We start from the raw sequence: 19357 nt of genomic DNA on the forward strand, positions 1-19357 counted from the left end.
GCCCACCCATGTTTGCACTCAGAGCTGTGGGGAGCTCTGCAGCCTTAGCCGGAGTACTGAAGAGCTTCCCCGTCTTCTGTTCTGGACCCCAGCCTAATGTCCCACCTGGCTGGGCCCAGTTGCCAAGTCCAAGCAAGCAGTGGGCAGGCACACAAGCAGGCACTGTCCTCTCTGGGCCACATGCACTATCTGATGGGGCTGCCATGGACAGGCTGAGAAGATGGGCATTTCATAGGGACCTAGGGAGGGACTGAAAGAGGATTGCTGCTCCTTCCCTCTTTTCCAAGTTGCAGAGCACCCCATGGCCTGGGATCTCAGGGAGAAGCTCACTCAGGCTGTGCTCACTCATGTCCGTCCAGCAGCCCAGAGGGCTTACTACTTGCTCTCCGCCTTCCCCCAACCCACTTCCACCCACCCAGTGAGCCTATGCGCACAGTCACCTGCAAGAAACACACCCTGGAGGGCACCCACAGCCTCCCTCCTCAACCTATCTACAGTCACAGGCTTCCTTCCTACTCTCCAAAACGTGGCTGAGTGGTGGGCAGTGGTGTTGAGAATAGGTGTAGGGGTTGGGGGGACTGCCCCGTCCCCTCCCCCAGCTATCACTACCACAGACGGTAGCTCAGGCCCTGGCTCCTTCCCTCCTCCCGGGGCCCCGGTGTTTACAGGGGCTGATACCCCCCACACTCCCCGCCTCTGTGCCGCCTTTTCCCCGCCTCCCACCTTGTATGGTCGGGAGCACAGCGCGTTCTGGGCGGCGGGTACAGTGGGCGCTTGTTCGTGTTTGTGTGTCTGTGTGCGCGCTCTAAATATCCGGCCTGGCGCGGCCGCCAGCTCCCCAGAGACCCTCCCCGCCATCCCAGCCCCAACGACCTTCCCTCCTGAGGCCCAAACCCAAGGCTGCGCCACCATCCTGCCAACCACCGCCTGCCCTCGGTCACCGCAGACTCTTGGGGGCTCTGGTCCCTCAAAGGCCTAGACGTTGAGCAGGGAAACCCTTCCTTTCCCAGTCGAGGAGTGTAGGTTTGCCAGGTCCATCAGAAAAGACAATTAGGGAGGGCTCGCCCTGCAAAGGGGTGGTTTTGTTTATAGTCAGCATTGATTTTTCGACAAACCCTCAGGCTGACTGGTTGTTCTCGAACAGTCCATTAAATAGTTATTGAGTATCGACTTCACAGGACAGAGGAAGGAAAAGGACTGGGCCTCTGCGCTCGCTCCCGGACTCTACCCGTGGTGGTGGGCGCGCCCCACCTTCTCACCGCCTTGTTTTCACACCGCGGGAGTAAAAACCGACCTGGCAGCATACAGCTTTTAAAATAACTGCCGAAAAGATTGCACTTTTGTAAAACATTGGCGGGGGCGGGAGGGGGGCCTTGCTCCTCTCCTTGCTCTCTCCCACCCCAAATACGTTTCCGCTGAGGAAACAGCATACACAGCTAACCATGAGACTTCGTGATAAGTGTTAAAATAGAAGAGCAAATTTTACACCTCTTGACATTCTTGCTCCTTTTTCTCCTGGCGAGATGTCATTTGATGCTGAATCAGGCTCCTTTCTTGTCAGCAGGGACCACATCCTCCTCCTGGTTGGTTTCGTCTTGGTTTTTTTGCTGTTATACTACTGATTCCTTCCAATTTATCCCTATTCACTCCTTTATTCTTTCTGGCCCTTTTTATCATACAAGTAATGATGTTGTTGTTGTCAGGTGCTATTGAGTCGGCTTTGACTCATAGCCACCCTGTGTGCAACAGAACAAAACACTGCCTGGTCCTAGGCCATCCTCACAATAGTTGCTGTGTTTGAACCCAGTGTTGCAGCAACTGTGTCAATTTATCTCCTTGAGGGTCTTCCTCTTTTTCACTGACCCTCTCTACCTTATCAAGCATGATATCCTTCTCCAAGGACTGCTCCCACCTGATAATATGTCCAAAGTATGTGAGATGAAGCCTTGCCATCCTCGCTTCTAAGAAGCACTCTGGCTGTACTTCTTCCAAGACAGATTTGTTTGTTCTTCTGAAAGTTCACGGTATATTCGGTATTCTTTGCCAACACCATAATTCAAAGGCATCAATTCCTCTTAGGTCTTCTCATTTATTGTCTAACTTTTGCATGCATATGAGGCGATTGAAAATACCATGGCTTGGATCAGGTGCACCTCAGTCCTCAAAGTGACGTCTTTGCTTTTTAACACTTTAAAGAGGTCTTTTGCAGCAGATTTGCCCAATGCAATACGTCGTTTGATGTCTTGATTATTGCTTCCATGGGCATTGATTGTAGATCCAAGTAAAATGATATCCTTGACAGCTTCAATCTTTTCTCCATATTACATTTTCTCATGTATTACAAGTAATACATGATTGTGATAGAAAAACTAGAAAATACAGATAGGCAAAGAGAAGAAGAACTTTAAAAATCCACTGGAATTTCATCACTTAGACAACCACTGTTAACTTCCTGGTGAATATGTAATATCCTTCCAGAGTTTTTCTCATAAAAAAAAAATGCATGCAAATGTGTATTATAAAAAAGGAATAATATATAAAATAATATTCTGTAACCTGTTCTTACTTAGAAACATGCTGTGAATGGCTTCTCACACCAGTAAATAAACACTTGTGGTTCTCTTTGTGTAGCACCCAACACCCTCCCAGGCCATTTCTGTGTGACTTTCGTTGTTGTTACCACTAACACTGATCCTTTGTCTCTCCTCCTCCACCCCCCCCCCATCCTTCGGAAGGCATTGGTCTGGCGTCTGTGGTCATTGAGTCCTATTTGAATGTCTACTACATCATTATCCTTGCCTGGGCCCTTTTCTACCTGTTCAGCTCCTTCACCTCTGAGCTGCCCTGGACGACCTGCACCAATTCCTGGAATACAGGTATCCGTTGTTTCAGCCCCGTGGGGCTGGGCCTATGGTGGCTGGCAATGACAAAACAATGAAGGAGCCCACAGCAGAACTTGCCCCAAAGCCAAACTATATGGGCTCTGGTGCCAGCTTTGCTGGCTGACTTTTCTGTGGGGCCTGAGACCAGCCACTAGCAGGAGGTAGTTGTGAAACCCAGTGGAACTGTGAATGTGTTACACAGCCACTCATTCATTCATTTAACAAATGTTTACTGAGCACTTACTACGTGCCAAGTGCTGTGCTGGAGATCCAAGGGTAAGCAAGGGCAACATGGGCCCTACCCTGACGGAGCGTACAGTCTAGTGGTAGAAATAGACAAATAGGCCAAACAATTACAAATTGTGATGAGTTAAAGAAATGAGAATGCAGTAATTATAAAACAATGGGAGGGAGAAATAATTTAGATAGGTTGTGGGAGATGGCTGCTCAGGGAAGGTGCTATATGAGGGCTGAAGGATGGATGAGAGGGCGCTCGCTATGTGAACAGCATTCCAGGCAGGGGAAGAGCAGGCACAAAGCCTTAGTCACTTGGTCTGTAGGATAGAGAGACAGGGATGGATGGGAAATTAGGCCAGTGTGTAGCAATCTGCGAGGGGGCGATTGGATCTAAGGTTTGAATTGTGTCAGAGGCTGGATGGGTGGTCAGAAGAGCAGCCAGGTTAGGGCAACCAAGAGCAGTGCAAGCCACATGGGAGGTGAGGCTGGTTGCATGAACTCCTGAAGCTGCCAACTCCGGATACTCTGGAAAGTGGGGGCTCTAAAGGAAGCTCCTGTGGGTAAGTGTGAGGGTACAGGCAGACTTGTGTGAGAGTACAGGTAGATGTGTGGGTGTGGGTGGATGTGAAGGTATAAGGAGTTGTGTGGGATATGGGGGATGTGGAAACCACCAGGTTGCAAGACCAGAGGGTTGGGGGCCACTAGGATGGCCTTGCTCCTAGCCAATACACGCCTTGCTTCATCTTGTCCCTGACAGAGCACTGCATGGACTTTCTGAACTACTCAGGAGCCAGCACAATGACACCCTCTGAGAATTTCACCTCGCCTGTCATGGAATTCTGGGAGTAAGTGCTGGGCCTGGTTGCCAAATACCAGGGTGCCCGAAACAGAAGGACTGTGGATATCTGAGCCCTGGGACTTGGGGTGCAAGTTTAAGATTTTTTATGCATGCTTTTCAGCACCTACCCACCACCCACGCCCATGCCCACATATATCACTGAGGGGTGAGTGAACACTCACATATCCACTCCCACTTCCTACACTTAGACTCACATTTATCCATCCATGTCCGCTTACATTCATTCTCACAGGTGTCTACCCTCACCCTAATATCCACCCCATCCCACACTTATCCACCCACATCCACCTCATCTACCCACAAATGTCCAGTGGTGTTCAGAAATCAGCCTGTACAGGCTCAAGAGAGCCAATTATGCATATTTCTTCCCAGCTCTGTGCTCAGTGATATCATGTTGGTAGCTTGAACTCAGCCAAAGTGGGAGTATTTACACTACAGAAATTGGCAAACTTTATACTCACACACCCCCCACATGACCACTTACACCTTCGTATCTGCCCACACTCACACGTCTACCTGTATTGTCACACAAGTCTACCTGTATCCTTACACTTACCTAAAACCCACACACATTCACCTGCATTGACACATGTCTACTACACCTTCACTTCCACACCCACCCATATACATGTGTCCACCTACACTCACATACATACACCCTCAGAGGTACCCACCCACAAACATGCCCATCTACAGTCTTACACACACACATTTCTATTGCCTCCATACGTATCTTTAGATACTAACACACATTCAACCTCCCTATTTGATGCCCATGTATTTGCTTATCAACCTGCACATGTAAATATCCATTCTCCATACATTCATTCATATATTCCCACCACCCTCATCTTCTCTTTCTTTATCTCTCTGTGCAACAGAGAAATCTGAATGAGTTAGAAAGACAAATTACCTGTGGGATTACCGTGATTTGGTCTTCTAACAGCCAGGAGCGTTCAGACCACAGGTGGGAACATGGCATAGCCATGGGGGAGGTGAGGTAGGGATGGGGGAAAGGAAAGCCATGGAGTATGAGATCTGTGGGGTCAGCTCTAAAAATAAGGTGACCTGGTGACCAAGGCAAGCTGTCCTCTTTAGCCTCTCACTGGTTACTCAGTTTTTTCAACCCCTTAGGAGACGGGTCCTGGGTATCACCTCGGGCATCCACGATCTGGGGGCCCTGCGCTGGGAGCTGGCCCTCTGCCTCCTGCTCGCCTGGGTCATCTGCTACTTCTGCATCTGGAAGGGGGTCAAGTCCACGGGCAAGGTGAGGTATTCTGGCTCCTCGTAAGCTTTCTGCGGCCCCCAGAGTCCATGGCAACATTTGCAGAGTCCCTCTGGAGAACTGAAAAAGAGAGCAGTCTGGGGAGACATACAGTGAGGACCAGGGAGTCATGAAGGGCAGAGTTTAGCTCAATACAAGGAAGTGCTTTCTTCTCAATGTGACTTTTAAAAACCTATTTACATAAGTAGTATACAGAGCAAATGATAAACATAAAAGTCACACACATTCCTACTTGTCAGAGCTGATCATTGTACAAGCCATCTGCGTGGCGGCACGTCAAATCTGTCATCCCTGTTAATTTTTGCTGTGTTGTCTTCTAGTTTCTTTGATATGTGTGTCTGTCTGTCTATATCTGAATCTGTATCTGTATACACATCAAGACCATTTTTAGTACAAACTACCAAACAGAACTGTCTTTGAGGTAGCGAGTTCCCTGTCATTGAAGGGATTCTCACCAAGGATAGACAACAGTTGGCTTGTTTGGTATAGAGAGAATTCAGATTTGAACATTGTTTCCAACCAGGCAATCTGAGACTGATGCTTCTTACTTTTGAAAGCCGGGGATGGGCAGGGTGCTGACTTCTGTGATTAGCCATACATCTAGGGTGTCCCTGCAGCAGCCTCTCCCTTCCCTGGATTGTGCTAATAATAATAGTAACACTCACAATAAAAATAGTGATAGTAATAACAATAACAACAGATAGTGCTTCTAACTCCGGTAAGGACAGAGGCAGAGTGGGACACCCTTCCTGTGCCCAGGAGGCCAGGGCACCCATGTTTGCCAGAGTTCAGGCTGCTGCTGCTCCCCCAGCCCTAAGCCTGGAAAAGTACTGTCTGAATTTCCCCACAGATCACAGTACCAATGTGGTTACCCTCGGGGAAGTCCCACCCTCACTGTGGCCATGGGGAGCACGGCCAGGGTAAGAGATTAAGGCAGACCAGGCTCTAGATTTAAAAATAGGCTTTGAAATGTTATGGACTGGCAACTCATACCCTTCCCTGTCCTTCCTTCTCCTCCTGCCTCCCCTGCTGATGAGTATCTCATACTTGGATCTGCTGGGGAGCATGAGACCCACTGGAATGTGTAAAGGAAGGTGTGGAAAGTTTCACGTGCCCACCCCCTCTCAGCGTCTCTGAGATGTTGGATGCCCTGAGCTAGGTGTGACTCATGCTGCCTGAGGAGGGGTGACAGGACGACGGCGGGAGACTCCCCGTCAGCTCCTGGCTGCTGTGCCCCCACCAGGAGTGACCTTGGCTGGCTTCCTCCCCAGGTTGTTTATTTCACGGCCACATTTCCTTACCTGATGCTGATTATCCTACTGATCCGAGCTATCACCCTTCCCGGAGCCTATCAGGGCATCGTCTATTATCTGAAGCCAGATTTGTTTCGCCTCAAGGACCCCCAGGTTGGTACTGTGCCAGGGATCGTTTCCCCAGATGTCTTCTGCCCAAAACCAGACCCAGACTTCTTGGAACTCTTTTATTGCTTTTCTCTTGGTTTAAAAGCAATAGATGCCCACTGTAGGAAAATTAGATAACATAGAAGAACATTGTGAAAAAGGAACTAAAAATCTCTTATAATCTCATCACTCAGATATAATCCCTGTCAGAACTTCAGTATCTTTCCTTCCAACTTTTTTTCCAGGTGGTGTGTGTGCATTTTAACATAGTTGAGATAATCACATATAGAGAGATACAGAGTTTTGTATCCTTTTTTCACTTAAATATTACCCTAAGCATTTTCTATGTTATTAAGTTTATTTGTAAACATCAGGTTTACCACTTGCATAATATTTCTTCTATTCATCATTCATTCTTTCCACAAAAATGGATCAAGGACCCCTTAAGTGCCAGGTATTGTTCTAGTGGAAGTCTCTGGGTGGTCCAAACTGTTAACCTGCTTGGCTGCTAACCAAAATATTGGTGGTTCAAGTCCACTCGGAGGTCCCTCAGGTCTACCCAGAGGTGCGTCAGCCATTGGAAAACCTATGGAGCACGGTTCTACTCCGACACACATGGGGTCACCATGAGTTGGCATCAACTCCATGGCAACTGGTAAACGTACTATTCTAGTGCCAGAGGTGGGGGAGTGAACAAAATAGACCCCGGGGCTTGCCCTCTTGGAGCTTACACCGTAGTGAATGTGTTATCCTGTAATTTCCCCCTGTTCTTGGACATTTAGGTGGTGTATGTCTTTCCACTATTGTAAATACAGCTGCAACGAACATCTTGTACATGTCTTTGACCACATCTCTGATTATTTCCTGGTGGTAGTTAGATCTGGAGTTACTAAGTCCAAGAGCGTGCACAGTTTCACGTTCTTGATATGTACTGACTTTCGAGAAATGTAGACTTTCATCATCAGTGTTTGAGAGGATACCTTTCTTTCTGCAGGAGCCCCGGTGGCTTAGTGGTTAAGCGTTCAGCAGTTAACCAAAAGGACCAGCTGCTCCTTGGAAACCCTATGGGGCAATTCTACTCTGCCGTATAGGGTCGTTATGAGTCAGAATCAACTCCATGACAATGCGTTTTTTTTTTTTTTTTTTCTGCAAGGCCCTTGCTAGATTCAATTATAATTTATTTTCATCTTTGATAATGGAATAGGCCAAAGTGGTATCATTTTGTTATTTTAATTCTATTGTTTTGACTCCTGGTGAGGTTGGGCATTTTCCCATAGATTTATGGACCAGTTGTATTTCCTTTTCTAGGACTTCACTGATCACATTCTTTGTTGTTTTGGAGTTGTGCTTTTTTCCCTGTATTTTAATGAAGTTGCCTCTTAGCCCCCAGGTCCTAGCTGCGTGAGGTGCACTGTGCTAGTTGGATGAGTGGTGGTGACTGTCTTAGCTTGCCCTGCAGACAGATCTTGGACACCTCTGGGTGCCTGTATTTGGTGCTTACTAAATGTTTACAAGGAGCCTTGGTGGCACAGTGGTTAAGCGCTCAGCTGTAAACCGAAAGGTTGGCGATTGGAACCCATCAGCCACCCTGTGGGAGAAAAGGCCTGGAGATCTACTCCCATAAAGATTATAGCCTAGGAAACCCTATGGGGCAGTTCTACTCTGTCATATAGGGTCACTATGAGTTGGAATCAACTCCATGGCACACAACGAGGGCCGGATTAAGGCACGTGAGGGCCCTAAACACTGATAATCTGTGGTGTCCCCTCCTCTGTTTACTCACTCATTTGGATGGGATATGTGAGTTTTATATGTATATAAATATTAAAGCCACTGCCGTCAAGTCAATTCTGACTCATAGCGACCATATATATATATACATATATACACATATATATGTGTGTATATATATATATGCATGGGACCCTGGTGGCACAGTTGTTAAGTGTTTGGATGCTAACCAAAAGGTCAGCAGTTCGAATCTACCAGCCGCTCCTTGAAAACCTTGTGGAGCAATTCTAGTCTATCCTGTAGGGTTATTATGAGTCAGAATTGACTTGACAGCAACGGGTTTAGTTCTTGGTTTATATATATATATATATATATATATATATATATATATATATATATATATGCATGTGTGTGTGTGTCTTAGCTATCCACGATGTAACGTCTTTTTAAATGCGACTATTTTTTATGATATTAGCAATTGAACACAAAAGTGGCGTATGCCATTTTAGAGGAATGAGATGAACTGGATTATAAAATTTTTAGTGGGCAAAAGCAGCAAGAGTTAGGCTGAACAGTCCACCTCCACCTCTAGTTTATTAGGAAGAAATAGTATTCTCCCAAGAGACTCACCGAGATAGGGAGTTTCAATTACACAGGAGGGGACCGTAGGAGACAGATGTCAATGAAGGTGTTGAAGTGGTGGGGGCCTTGTGCATGGGCACCCTTGTGACCCTGCATGAAGTTTATTTCCAGCCAGCACATTCTCACACAGTGGAGCTGGTATCAATTTCATTTAATGCCTTGACAGTTCCCTTCCACTGCGGCACTTGTTTTTCCCTGTGTCTTGTTTGCTTGGCATCTGTGGGTCTTTGCTTGGGACAACTGTTGCCCATTTTGTTGATTCCCGAAGCACGTGCTTACCTTGCTTATTGGGTAATCCATCCCTGCACACGATAACAACAAAAACAAAAACAAAGTGGCTACAGGAGTCCCTGGGTGGTGCAAATATTTAATGTGCTTGGCTGCTAACAGAAAAAGCTCGAGATTCAAGTCCACCCACATGTACCTGGGAAGAAAGGCCTGGTGATCTACTTCCAAAACATCAGCCATTGGACACCCTGTGGAGCACAGTTCTACTCTGACACAGAATCTGCTCAACTCAACTCAATGGGTGACTGGTTAACTGCCTACAGAAACAAAGTTAAGGGGTGAGCTGCTGCTGGGCGGCCTACAGGCTGGCCTCCAGGGTGAGGGAGCCATGAGGACACAGCTCCGTGTCACTGAGGCCCTGATCTGAGCCCCCGCACTGACCACAGAGCCACAGTTTCCTCATCTGCTAAATGAGCGTGTTGACATCTGCCTGTCTCCCTCACAGCAAAGTTATAGGGACTACCTAATGAAATAGACTTGTATTGATTAGGTCTCTTTTGATTGTAAGTGATCTCCTTCTTGTGAGGTCACTGTCTAGGCAGGAGTATGACAAGTTAATGGGGAGCTGGGGTATAGGCGTGAAGCCATAAGGAAACCCCAAGGGGACCAGGTCGGTACTGTGGAGTGATGTGTCCGAATCTCTGTTCACCCCTTCCCTGGGGCTCCAGGCCTCTGTGGGCTCTCTTTCACCTTCTTGTTACCATTTCTTGGGGTCTTATGTAGGTGTGGATGGATGCTGGTACCCAGATCTTCTTTTCCTTTGCTATCTGCCAAGGGTGCCTGACAGCCCTGGGCAGCTACAACAAGTACCACAACAACTGCTACAGGTAAGAGCTGGGCAGCTGGGGTGGGAGGGGTGAACCTGGCCTCTATGATCTAAGCAGGAAGTCACAAGTTGTGTCAAACTTTCATCATCTATTTCTTCCCATTCTATCTCCCATTTCTTTTTTGTGCTTCTCCTTTTACCTTCCCCCCATCTCTCTTTACCCTCTTACTGTCTTTTGGCCTCTTCTCCTGCGATTGATTTCTTTCTCTTTTCCTCTTTTCTCTTTTTCCCTTCTTTTCCATTTTATCTACTTGCACCCCACCTCCACAGGGACTGCATCGCTCTCTGCTTCCTCAACAGTGGCACCAGCTTTGTGGCAGGATTTGTCGTCTTCTCCATCCTGGGCTTCATGTCTCAGGAGCAGGGGGTGCCCATTTCTGAAGTGGCTGAGTCAGGTAGGTGCCACCTTGCTGTCTGGAACCTTGGGAGGGAGGAGGGAGGAGAACTTAGGTCCTTCCTACAGGAAGGCAGGAGGCCCAGAAGGTGGGTAATTGAACCTTCTAGTATGGGCCCTGTGGCATAGTGGTTAAGTGCTATGGCTGCTAACCAAAAAGTTGGCAGTTCGAATCTACCAGGCACTCCTTGGAAGCTCTATGAGGCAGTTCTACTGTGTCCTATAGGGTCGCTCTGAGTCAGAATCAACTCAATAGCAATGGGTTTTTTTTTTTGTTTAGCATGGGAGCCATGTCTGGCACCAAACAGGGGCTCCATGAATGTGGGAGGGAGTGAGGAGAGAAGGGAGAGCAGGATGGATGACTGACAGCTCTGTGCACAGATGCATGGATAGGTAGATGAAGAGATAAACCAATAGTATATTCCCCAGAACCTGGGAAGAGCAGGATAATGGATGGAATCCCTATGACCTCTTGAATCCTACACACATACACACACAGACACACACGCACACACACAGAGTGTTTGCGGGGGAGGGTTCTTACCTGAGGGCAGGAGTGCCCTGGAGCTCACCTGATTGTGCTGTGTGCCTGGCAGGTCCTGGTCTGGCCTTCATTGCGTTCCCCAAGGCTGTGACTATGATGCCCTTATCCCAACTCTGGTCTTGTCTTTTCTTCATCATGCTCATATTCCTAGGGCTGGACAGCCAGGTACGTCACCTTGCCCCACCTGCCCTATCCTATACCTGCCCTGGTGACCCTCTTGCCAGTGTCTGCATTTCCTGGCATTACTTCCTTTTCCATTCCATTTTCCCTGTTTGTTAGTTCCAAGGTCCTCTTTGCTGTCCAGGCTATTTCTTGGGGTTGGTTGGATGACCCCAGGCCTCAAGACCCTCTTCTGGGGGGAGCTACTGCCTTTGCTTCTACAGTCTTGACCCTTCCCCATGTACCGATGCCCCTCCCAAAGTCTTCACCAGCCTCCTTCCACGCCTTCCGCTGCTCGGCTCAAGCCAACCCTGACCCGGCACCCTCTGTCACCCCTTGGTGACAGAACATTATCTCCTCTGCAGTCTCTGTGAAGATGTGGCCACTAGTGGTCTGGCCTCACACCAGACCTTCTCCCCCCACCCCCAGTTTCGGCCCTCTGTGCCCTCCCTGCACTCCTGTGCATCAGTAGGTGAATCCGAGTGAGAAGGGGCGAACACTTGTCCTCACATCCCTCTTACCCCCCCGCCCCTCCTGCCCACAGTTTGTCTGTGTGGAGTGCCTGGTGACGGCCTCCGTGGACATGTTCCCCAGGCGGCTCCGGAAAAGCGGGCGGCGAGAGCTCCTCATCCTGGGCATTGCGGTGGCGTGCTACCTGATGGGGCTCTTCCTAGTCACTGAGGTGAGCTGCTGGGTGGCCTGCAGATGGTCTCCAGGGTGAGGGAGCCATGGGGACAGGACCCCACATCACTGTGGCTCTGACCTGAGCCCTGACACTGACCCACAAAGCTACGGTTTCCTCATCTGCTAAATGGGCATGTTGACATCTGCCTGTCTCCCTCACAGCAAGGTTGTAGGGACCACCCAATGAAATAGACCTGCATTAATTAGATCTTTTTTGATTGTAAGTGACAGAAACCGAATGCAAGTTGGCTTAATCAGAAAGGGGAATTTACTGGGCCAGGTAACTGAAAAGCCTAGAGATATTTTGGTTTCAGGCGTGATTGGATCCAGTTGCTCCAATGACTTAGTCAGGAATGCTCCTCTCTATCTTCTTTCTTTCCTCTGGGAACTTCATTCTTGGGCAGGTTTGCCTCCTGCGGTAGAGAAGGCTGATACAGTACCAAGCCTACTTCTGCCATGTAACCAACCCCACAGGAAAGAGAAGGCCTTTTCTCAAGAGCTCAGGCAAGTGTCAGGCCTGGAGCAGGGACATAAAAGAAACACATTGAGAGTGAGGTGGTGCCAATTTCCAAGAGACGAGATGCTGGGCACGCAGAACAATCCGTGCACCACAGCCCCCGACTTCCTTGCAGGCGTCAGAAACTGTTGACATGATGCTGAATGAAGGGCCTGGGGGCAAGGACAGGCCTTTTAGAGGCAAGAAATGGGCTGCTTCACATATACCCATGTTACAATAAAACCTGCGAAAGCTGGAATCTGTGTAAGGTGGAAACCTGTCAGAGAAGGGAAACGCAAATATTTTCCACTAAAACGAGCAATAGAAAAGTGGTTAAGACTGTACCCTCTGAAAGGCGGAAAACTTATGAGACCTGGAAAGACAAGGCAGTTCCATCGAGTTTGGGCTCTCACAGATTTCACTGTATATTCAGAACTGTAGAAGTTACCATTCATTCATGGGCTGGGCAGGACGGCACTCCAATGGGTGTTTTGCCATCTCCTGAGGGTGGGAGCGTGTCCTCTGCCCCCGCTGGCCAAGGCCTCAGCTTCCCCCTCTCCCCGTCCACAGGGCGGGATGTACATCTTCCAGCTGTTTGATTACTACGCTTCCAGTGGCATGTGCCTGCTCTTCCTGGCGGTGTTTGAGGTGATCTGCATCAGCTGGGTGTATGGTAAGTGGGGTGGGAGAGCAGGATGAGGGGGTGGAGGGGGTGGGAGAAGAACCTCTGAGGCCCAGCAAGTGGCAGGATTTTTCAGGATGAGAGGTGGGTGCCCTGCCCTCTGGTATCTTCGTATTGCTGTTTTGGGTCTCGCTGCTGGGAATTTTGTCTATCGCTGGGAACGGCAGGTAGAATGCTGTAATGATCAAATGATCAAAGTTGGGATGGCGAAAAACTGATTTCCTTGACTAAGGGTGATAATAAGATGCGAAAGGCCCTTCATCAGTGAGAAGCTTGGTCAGAGGGGATCTTCAGGACTCCTTAGTCTGGTCCTCTACAAGTTCCCACATCCCCTTTCCAACAACTAGGTTATCCCTCACACTTTGAATACCTCCACTGACAGGAAGTTCATTCCTGCGGTTTTGAGGTAGCCTTTTCCATTGTCACTGTGATGCATTTCTTTCTTATACTGAGCTGAACCAGCACTTCCACCAACATCAGATCTACAGCCTTGTCACCTTTGGTGCTGAATAACCAATCACTGATGCTTGAGGTCCCTGGTGGCACAGTGGTTAAGAGCTCGGCTGCTAACCATAAGGTCGGCAGCTCAAATCTACCAGGCGCTCCTTGGAAACCCTGCGGGGCAGTTTCCTCTGTCCTGTAGGGTCACTATGAGTCGGAATCGACTTGACAGCAGTGGATTTTTGGTTTGGTGCTGAATGCGATAATATCTGTGATATTATTATGCCTGATAACAGTAAAACCAGTCACCGTTGAGTCGACTCTGACTCGTGGCCACCCCATATGTGTCAGAGTAGAACTGTGCTCCATAAGGTTTTCAGTGGCTGATTTTTCAAAAGTACCTCACCAGGCCTTTCTTCCTAGATACTGCTGGGTGGACTGGAACCTCCAACCTTTTGTTTTGCAACCGAGCACACTAACTATTTGCACCGCCCAGGAACTTCCTTGATAATGATAGAGGGGGAGAAACCTTTATTTACTGAGCGTCTACTACGTGTCAAGCACTGTGCTGGTTGTGTCGCAAGCCATCTCACAATCCACACAACAGGCCTTTACAGGGAGGAGAATGAAGCTCAGAGAGGTTAGGTCACTTTCCTAAGCTCACACAGCTAGTAAGTGGAGGAGCTGTCATTGTCCCCCAGGTCTGTCTGGCTCCACTGCACCAAGGTAGGAGAACACAATGCCAATGTCACAAGGAGCAAGACAGAGAGAATAAGTGGGTACCACGTCACAGGGCTCAGGAGAAGCCATGAACAGGAATCTTCTTATTTGGCGTCCTTTCCCTTCCTTGAAGATGTCTCCTACCTTCTCCCTTCAAGCATCTGATGCCTTTCTGATTCACCCTACTCTTTTTGAAAGCTTCTTCTTAGAGAGGATCTGATAAACTCAACCACAGTAAGGTGTATGTGTCTGATAAGCCTTAACGTGTTATACAGGTACTCACTCAGCAGTAGCTGGGTTTTAACTGAGGCTGAATTAGAAGAAAGGAGTGACTCTCTAATAGTGGGATTTCATGCACCAGTGACCAGTGGGAAGGTATTTGGTGGGGGTAAGAAGGGCCTTCGAAGCGTCTTTACTACTTAGAATGCTGGCTCTGCCTGGAATGAGAGCAAATGTGGAAACCTAAGGACATTAAACAAAACAAAACCTGCCAATGTTTTTATGAACACAAATCAATTCTCTTACCACACTTCGTTGGAAACTCAGAGGTGGTTCTTCTGGAGCCTAGAATCGAGACCTTTGTTCCATTCCCAGTAGCTTTCTAGCCATGTTTGAGCTAAGTGTGATATGTTTAAGTAGTGAGACCCTCACTGCTTTGCTGTCTTGACTTGAAACTGAATCTCTGCTGTACAGATAAACAATGAGCATTTGTGTAGCTTTAGAATCTTATTTTTTATTCACACCACTTCTCTGTGTTTGGGGCAGTTGTGGTCTTATCGTTAGACAGGGAGACAGGAAGTCTTACAGGAGGGACACAGGGCTCAATGGTGGCCCCATTCCCTCCCACTCCCTACCCTGTGGCTGGGGTGCCAGGGATCCATTTCAGTCATTGTGCCCTGTTCCAGTTTCCCATTGCGGAATTGGGGGTGTGGGGAAGAGTCCAAAGCCATATGAATCCTTCCCAAATACCCATGAAGCTGTTCTCACCCTCCTCCCCCCTTGCCTTGTCAGGGGCAGACCGTTTCTACGACAACATTGAGGACATGATTGGCTACCGGCCATGGCCTGCAGTGAAGATCTCCTGGCTCTACCTGACCCCTGGACTTTGCCTGGTATGTGCCCATCCACCTATGCCTCCATTCCCTCCTGCCTCCAGAAGATTCAGTGAGGTGCAAGAAAGGATGCCTGTATTATGGGGCTGGTCTCTTCCCTCTTCTGGGCTTGTCCTGCCGGTCTCCTCTGGGGCCATCTAATCCATCTGTTTGCTTTACTATCATTATCATTTATTCTAGTTCCTGCTCCATTCCCTTCTCACAGTACCTCATCCCATCTGCCTGAGTTCCCAATTATTGGTCTCTTCCTGTCTGTCTTCGTTAAGCTCTCCCCTTCCACTCCCTTCCTTTATATCTCCTCCTGTCTCCATCCTTGATGTGAGTGATACCTTGGCCCGTGATTTACAATGGCTTTTGTCAATCCATCTTATAGATGTACCACAGTGTATTTAACTTGTCCTCTGTCACTGGATATTAAGTAATTCAGGAGAGGGTGTTACAGATCTTTATCTCATCCACATCTACCCCTTCTCCATTCCAGGCCACATTCCTCTTCTCCTTGAGCAAATACACGCCTCTCAAATACAACAACATCTACGTGTACCCCTCTTGGGGATACTTCATTGGCTGGTTCTTGGCTCTCTCCTCCATGGTCTGTGTCCCAGTCTTCATCCTCATCGCTCTCCTGAAGACCCAGGGCTCCTTCAAGAAGGTAGGTGGCTAGGAGAGGTGACTACTAAGAAAGGTTGGACTTGGGGCAAGACCCACAGCTGGGGCCCAGGGAGCAAACACATACTCTGAGTGTGGGGCAGCCCTTTGGTCTCATGGACTCTTAAAGGAGAATTGTCTTGACAACCTGGCCAATGGCTTTGTTTTTAGGAAGGTTCAAAATCCTAGTGTCTCAGACCTTCAGAACTAGAAGGGACCCACCAGATTATCTGGGCAGGCTAAACAGATTAACATGTCAAAGGGTTAAGGGGAAAACTAAATTACAAACAAGAACATCAAAGACCCAGACATGTATCACTTGCTCTTGGGAGACTGATAACCAACCATTATAGTTTATCCTATATTCAGGCTCCTGACTTCTTATCTTAACCCTGGTTTGTAAACCACATGCAAAGGGTTCCCTGTTCAAAGTTTGGAACATTCCTTCTTGGAAGGAGCTATAGCCAGCACCCTATAAAGACATTATATCTGTAGAATCTGTCTGGCCACAAGTAACAGAAAACCCAATCTATAATGGTTTAAGCAAATAGGTTTTTCTCCCCCCCCGCCACCCCCCATATATCAAGAAGGCCAGAGATGGGGACTGCTGCCATTTAGTTCAGATGCTTATAGAGGTCATCAAGAACTAGACTCTTCCTATATTTCTGCACCTCCAACCCTGAGTATGTTGGCTTTTGACCATCATGCTTATCACCTCCTGGTTACAAGATAGCTGTCATTGTTCCAGTAATCACATTTGTATTCAAAGCAGGAAAAGGAGGCTGGGCGGGGGGGTGGTATCAGACATATCTTTCCTTTTGTCATAAAAGCTTTCCTGAGAGTCTCTAGTAGAATTCTGTTTATGTCTCATTGCCCAGGAGAAGCTGGGAAAAGTGAAAGTTCAGACTTTGCAGCCTCTGTCGTGGAAGGTAACGAGGGAGAAGGGAGTTGAGAATGGATCGTGCGTTGATTAAGTGGCAATGTCTGCTACATACCCATTTGAATAATAACAACAACAACAGTAATGGTATTATTACTAATAACAAGAAAAATGATAGATAATTATAAAACATATAATAATGGTAATAGTAATAATAATAACACAAATAGACACTGACTGAGCACTTAGCCCATGTTAGGCACTGTTCTAAGTGTTTGACATAACTAATTTAATATTCACAACAAGGTACTATTATTATCCTCATTTTGCAGATGAGGGAATTGAGGCACAGAGGGGTTAAATGAATTGCCTAAGATCACACAGGTAGTCAGTAGCAGAACCAGGACTGAAACCTAGGCAGTTCATACTCTTAACTATATTATTTCTTCTTCTCTCTTAAAGTATTTATTCATGTATTCATTCATATTGTATCAAGCTGCCCCATGTTGGGCCCTGGGGATACAGATCTGGGGAGATGTCTTTGCCTCTTTGCCCATAGCACCCACTCACTGCCTCTTCTCCCCACAGCGCCTGCAACAGCTCATTGCCCCTGATCCGAGCCTGCCACAGCCCAAGCAACATCTGTATCTGGATGGTGGTGCCAGCCAGGACTGCAGGCCCTCCTCAACCAAGGAGGGCCTAATAGCTGGGGAGAAGGAGACCTACTTGTAGGATGTGGCCAGAGGTTGGATGGCTACTGAGCCAGGAACCTGGGTCAGGACTGCCATCCCCCCTCCATGAACAGCCCCACTTTCAGTGGACAGTCCTGCTGAAAACCTCTAGGATGCTTGTGGGCACCCCCCAGCCCAAGGCTGGACTCCTCTCCTCAGCTGGAGTAGCTTCTTCTGGTGGACCAAAGACACCACCACTTGCAAATGCCATGCTGTGAAGCAATTCCCTGTTGGAACACACCATCTTATTTATAAAGGAAGGTGGTTTTTTTGGAGTCCACCATTTGATTATACGACATTACACTGTGAGGGAACTCCCATTGTGGGGATGTTTCCTATTAAGCTTACTATATTTGTGCATTGGGAAGGTACCCCAACATACACCATGATTAATTCAGAGATCTCCATGGAATACACCATATTGGATGTGACAACTGAACACACCACATTGGATTCTCAAGTTCCTTTTAGGCCATCTCTGTTGATGGAAGCCCTTCACTAGGCCTGATATTCTGAAGACTCCCTGAAAAAGGAGGTAGAGAAACAGCCAGGAGGCAAACCTTCACTTGCTGTGCTCAGCTTGCGTTGGAGGCAGTCGCTAAAGCCATCTAACTCCAGCCCTAAGTTCCACACTTTGCTTCTTGCAGTGTTGTCATCAACTCTTAGAGCACTGGAATAGAGGAGACTTAGAGATAATTCCTAGACTTTACAAATACACGGCATACTTACCCCTACTCTTCATTCCTATGCCTGAGGCAGACATTGCTAATCAATCACGGATCCTTCCCCACTTCCCCATTCTTCCAAACACAGTGCTCCAGGTAGCTCCACTTGCTATCCCTGCTTCTAGGCCAAACCCCTCATTTTCAGGATGAGTAAATCAAGGACCAAAGAGACAAAGTGACTTTTTTCAAGTTCACAAATTTCATAGTGCCAAAGATGAGACTAAAACCTAGTCTCCTTCCTCTCTGGCCAGAATTCTTCCCATTACACCCTCCTGTTTCAGTTAACAAGCATGTATGGATTTCCTGCCACCGTGTGCTTCTTTCATTTGTTTCATTTCCATTCAGCTACTCTGACTTGGGGTGGGAGAGAGAGAGGTCCCCTCGGTGGATGGGTGAGTACCTCTCCATAGATTGGTGCCCCCATCTTGGTGTTTTTTCTCAACTAGCTCATACACCTCTGAGCAGGTTTCTATTCTGAACCCTTTTGTTTTTTCCACTTTCCGTCTTTCCACCCCCAGTGGGTTCCTTGGAGCCTGTGAGAGCCTGGTCTCCACAGAGAGACAAGTATATGTGTGGGGTCCTCTTCTTTGCTGCCACAATGCCGTCTTTCCTTCCTCAGCTGCTCCTGTTCCCCTTCTCCACATAATCCCTCCTATCCCTGCCCTCCTACCCAGTATACCAGATCCTTCCCTGGCTGGGGAAGGCTTCCTGGAGGAGGAAGGCAGGGTTTGGATATATTCAAGGTTCCTGTGTTTAGAAGAGAATGGAAGAGTGGGAGTGGGGTGGGAACCCCCTTTACGGGGGTTCTTCTTAACTTCAGGACAGTTTCCTGGAGCAGAACTTGGTGGTCTGAGCAGAAAGGAGGCTGTCTGAGGGGAATAAGGTCTAGATGTCATCCTAAGCCATTGCCCAGCAGCTGAGGTAAAAATCTGTGATCTGGCCAGGGTGAGTCCTGTCGCCAATAGCCCCTAGGCCATCCTCAGCGCATCCA

At 48.0% G+C, this 19357-nt stretch overlaps 1 protein-coding gene across 1 annotated transcript in view; it reads left to right on the forward strand.

The window, feature by feature from the left end:
- Positions 1 to 18658, forward strand: part of SLC6A12 (solute carrier family 6 member 12) — a 33664-nt gene extending 15006 nt beyond the window's left edge. Inside the window, exons 5-16 of the mRNA XM_049881483.1 lie at positions 2736 to 2876; positions 3877 to 3964; positions 5113 to 5245; positions 6535 to 6669; positions 10048 to 10151; positions 10421 to 10545; positions 11141 to 11253; positions 11792 to 11929; positions 12998 to 13100; positions 15282 to 15382; positions 15864 to 16034; positions 17499 to 18658. Coding sequence (XP_049737440.1) covers positions 2736 to 2876; positions 3877 to 3964; positions 5113 to 5245; positions 6535 to 6669; positions 10048 to 10151; positions 10421 to 10545; positions 11141 to 11253; positions 11792 to 11929; positions 12998 to 13100; positions 15282 to 15382; positions 15864 to 16034; positions 17499 to 17642 — 1496 coding nt within the window. The 3' untranslated portion in view covers positions 17643 to 18658. The remainder of the gene's footprint in view (positions 1 to 2735; positions 2877 to 3876; positions 3965 to 5112; positions 5246 to 6534; positions 6670 to 10047; positions 10152 to 10420; positions 10546 to 11140; positions 11254 to 11791; positions 11930 to 12997; positions 13101 to 15281; positions 15383 to 15863; positions 16035 to 17498) is intronic.
- The last annotated feature ends 699 nt before the right edge of the window (positions 18659 to 19357 follow it).

Source organism: Elephas maximus, chromosome 4, assembly GCF_024166365.1.
Source record: "Elephas maximus indicus isolate mEleMax1 chromosome 4, mEleMax1 primary haplotype, whole genome shotgun sequence".
In the NCBI taxonomy this organism is placed as follows: domain Eukaryota; kingdom Metazoa; phylum Chordata; class Mammalia; order Proboscidea; family Elephantidae; genus Elephas; species Elephas maximus.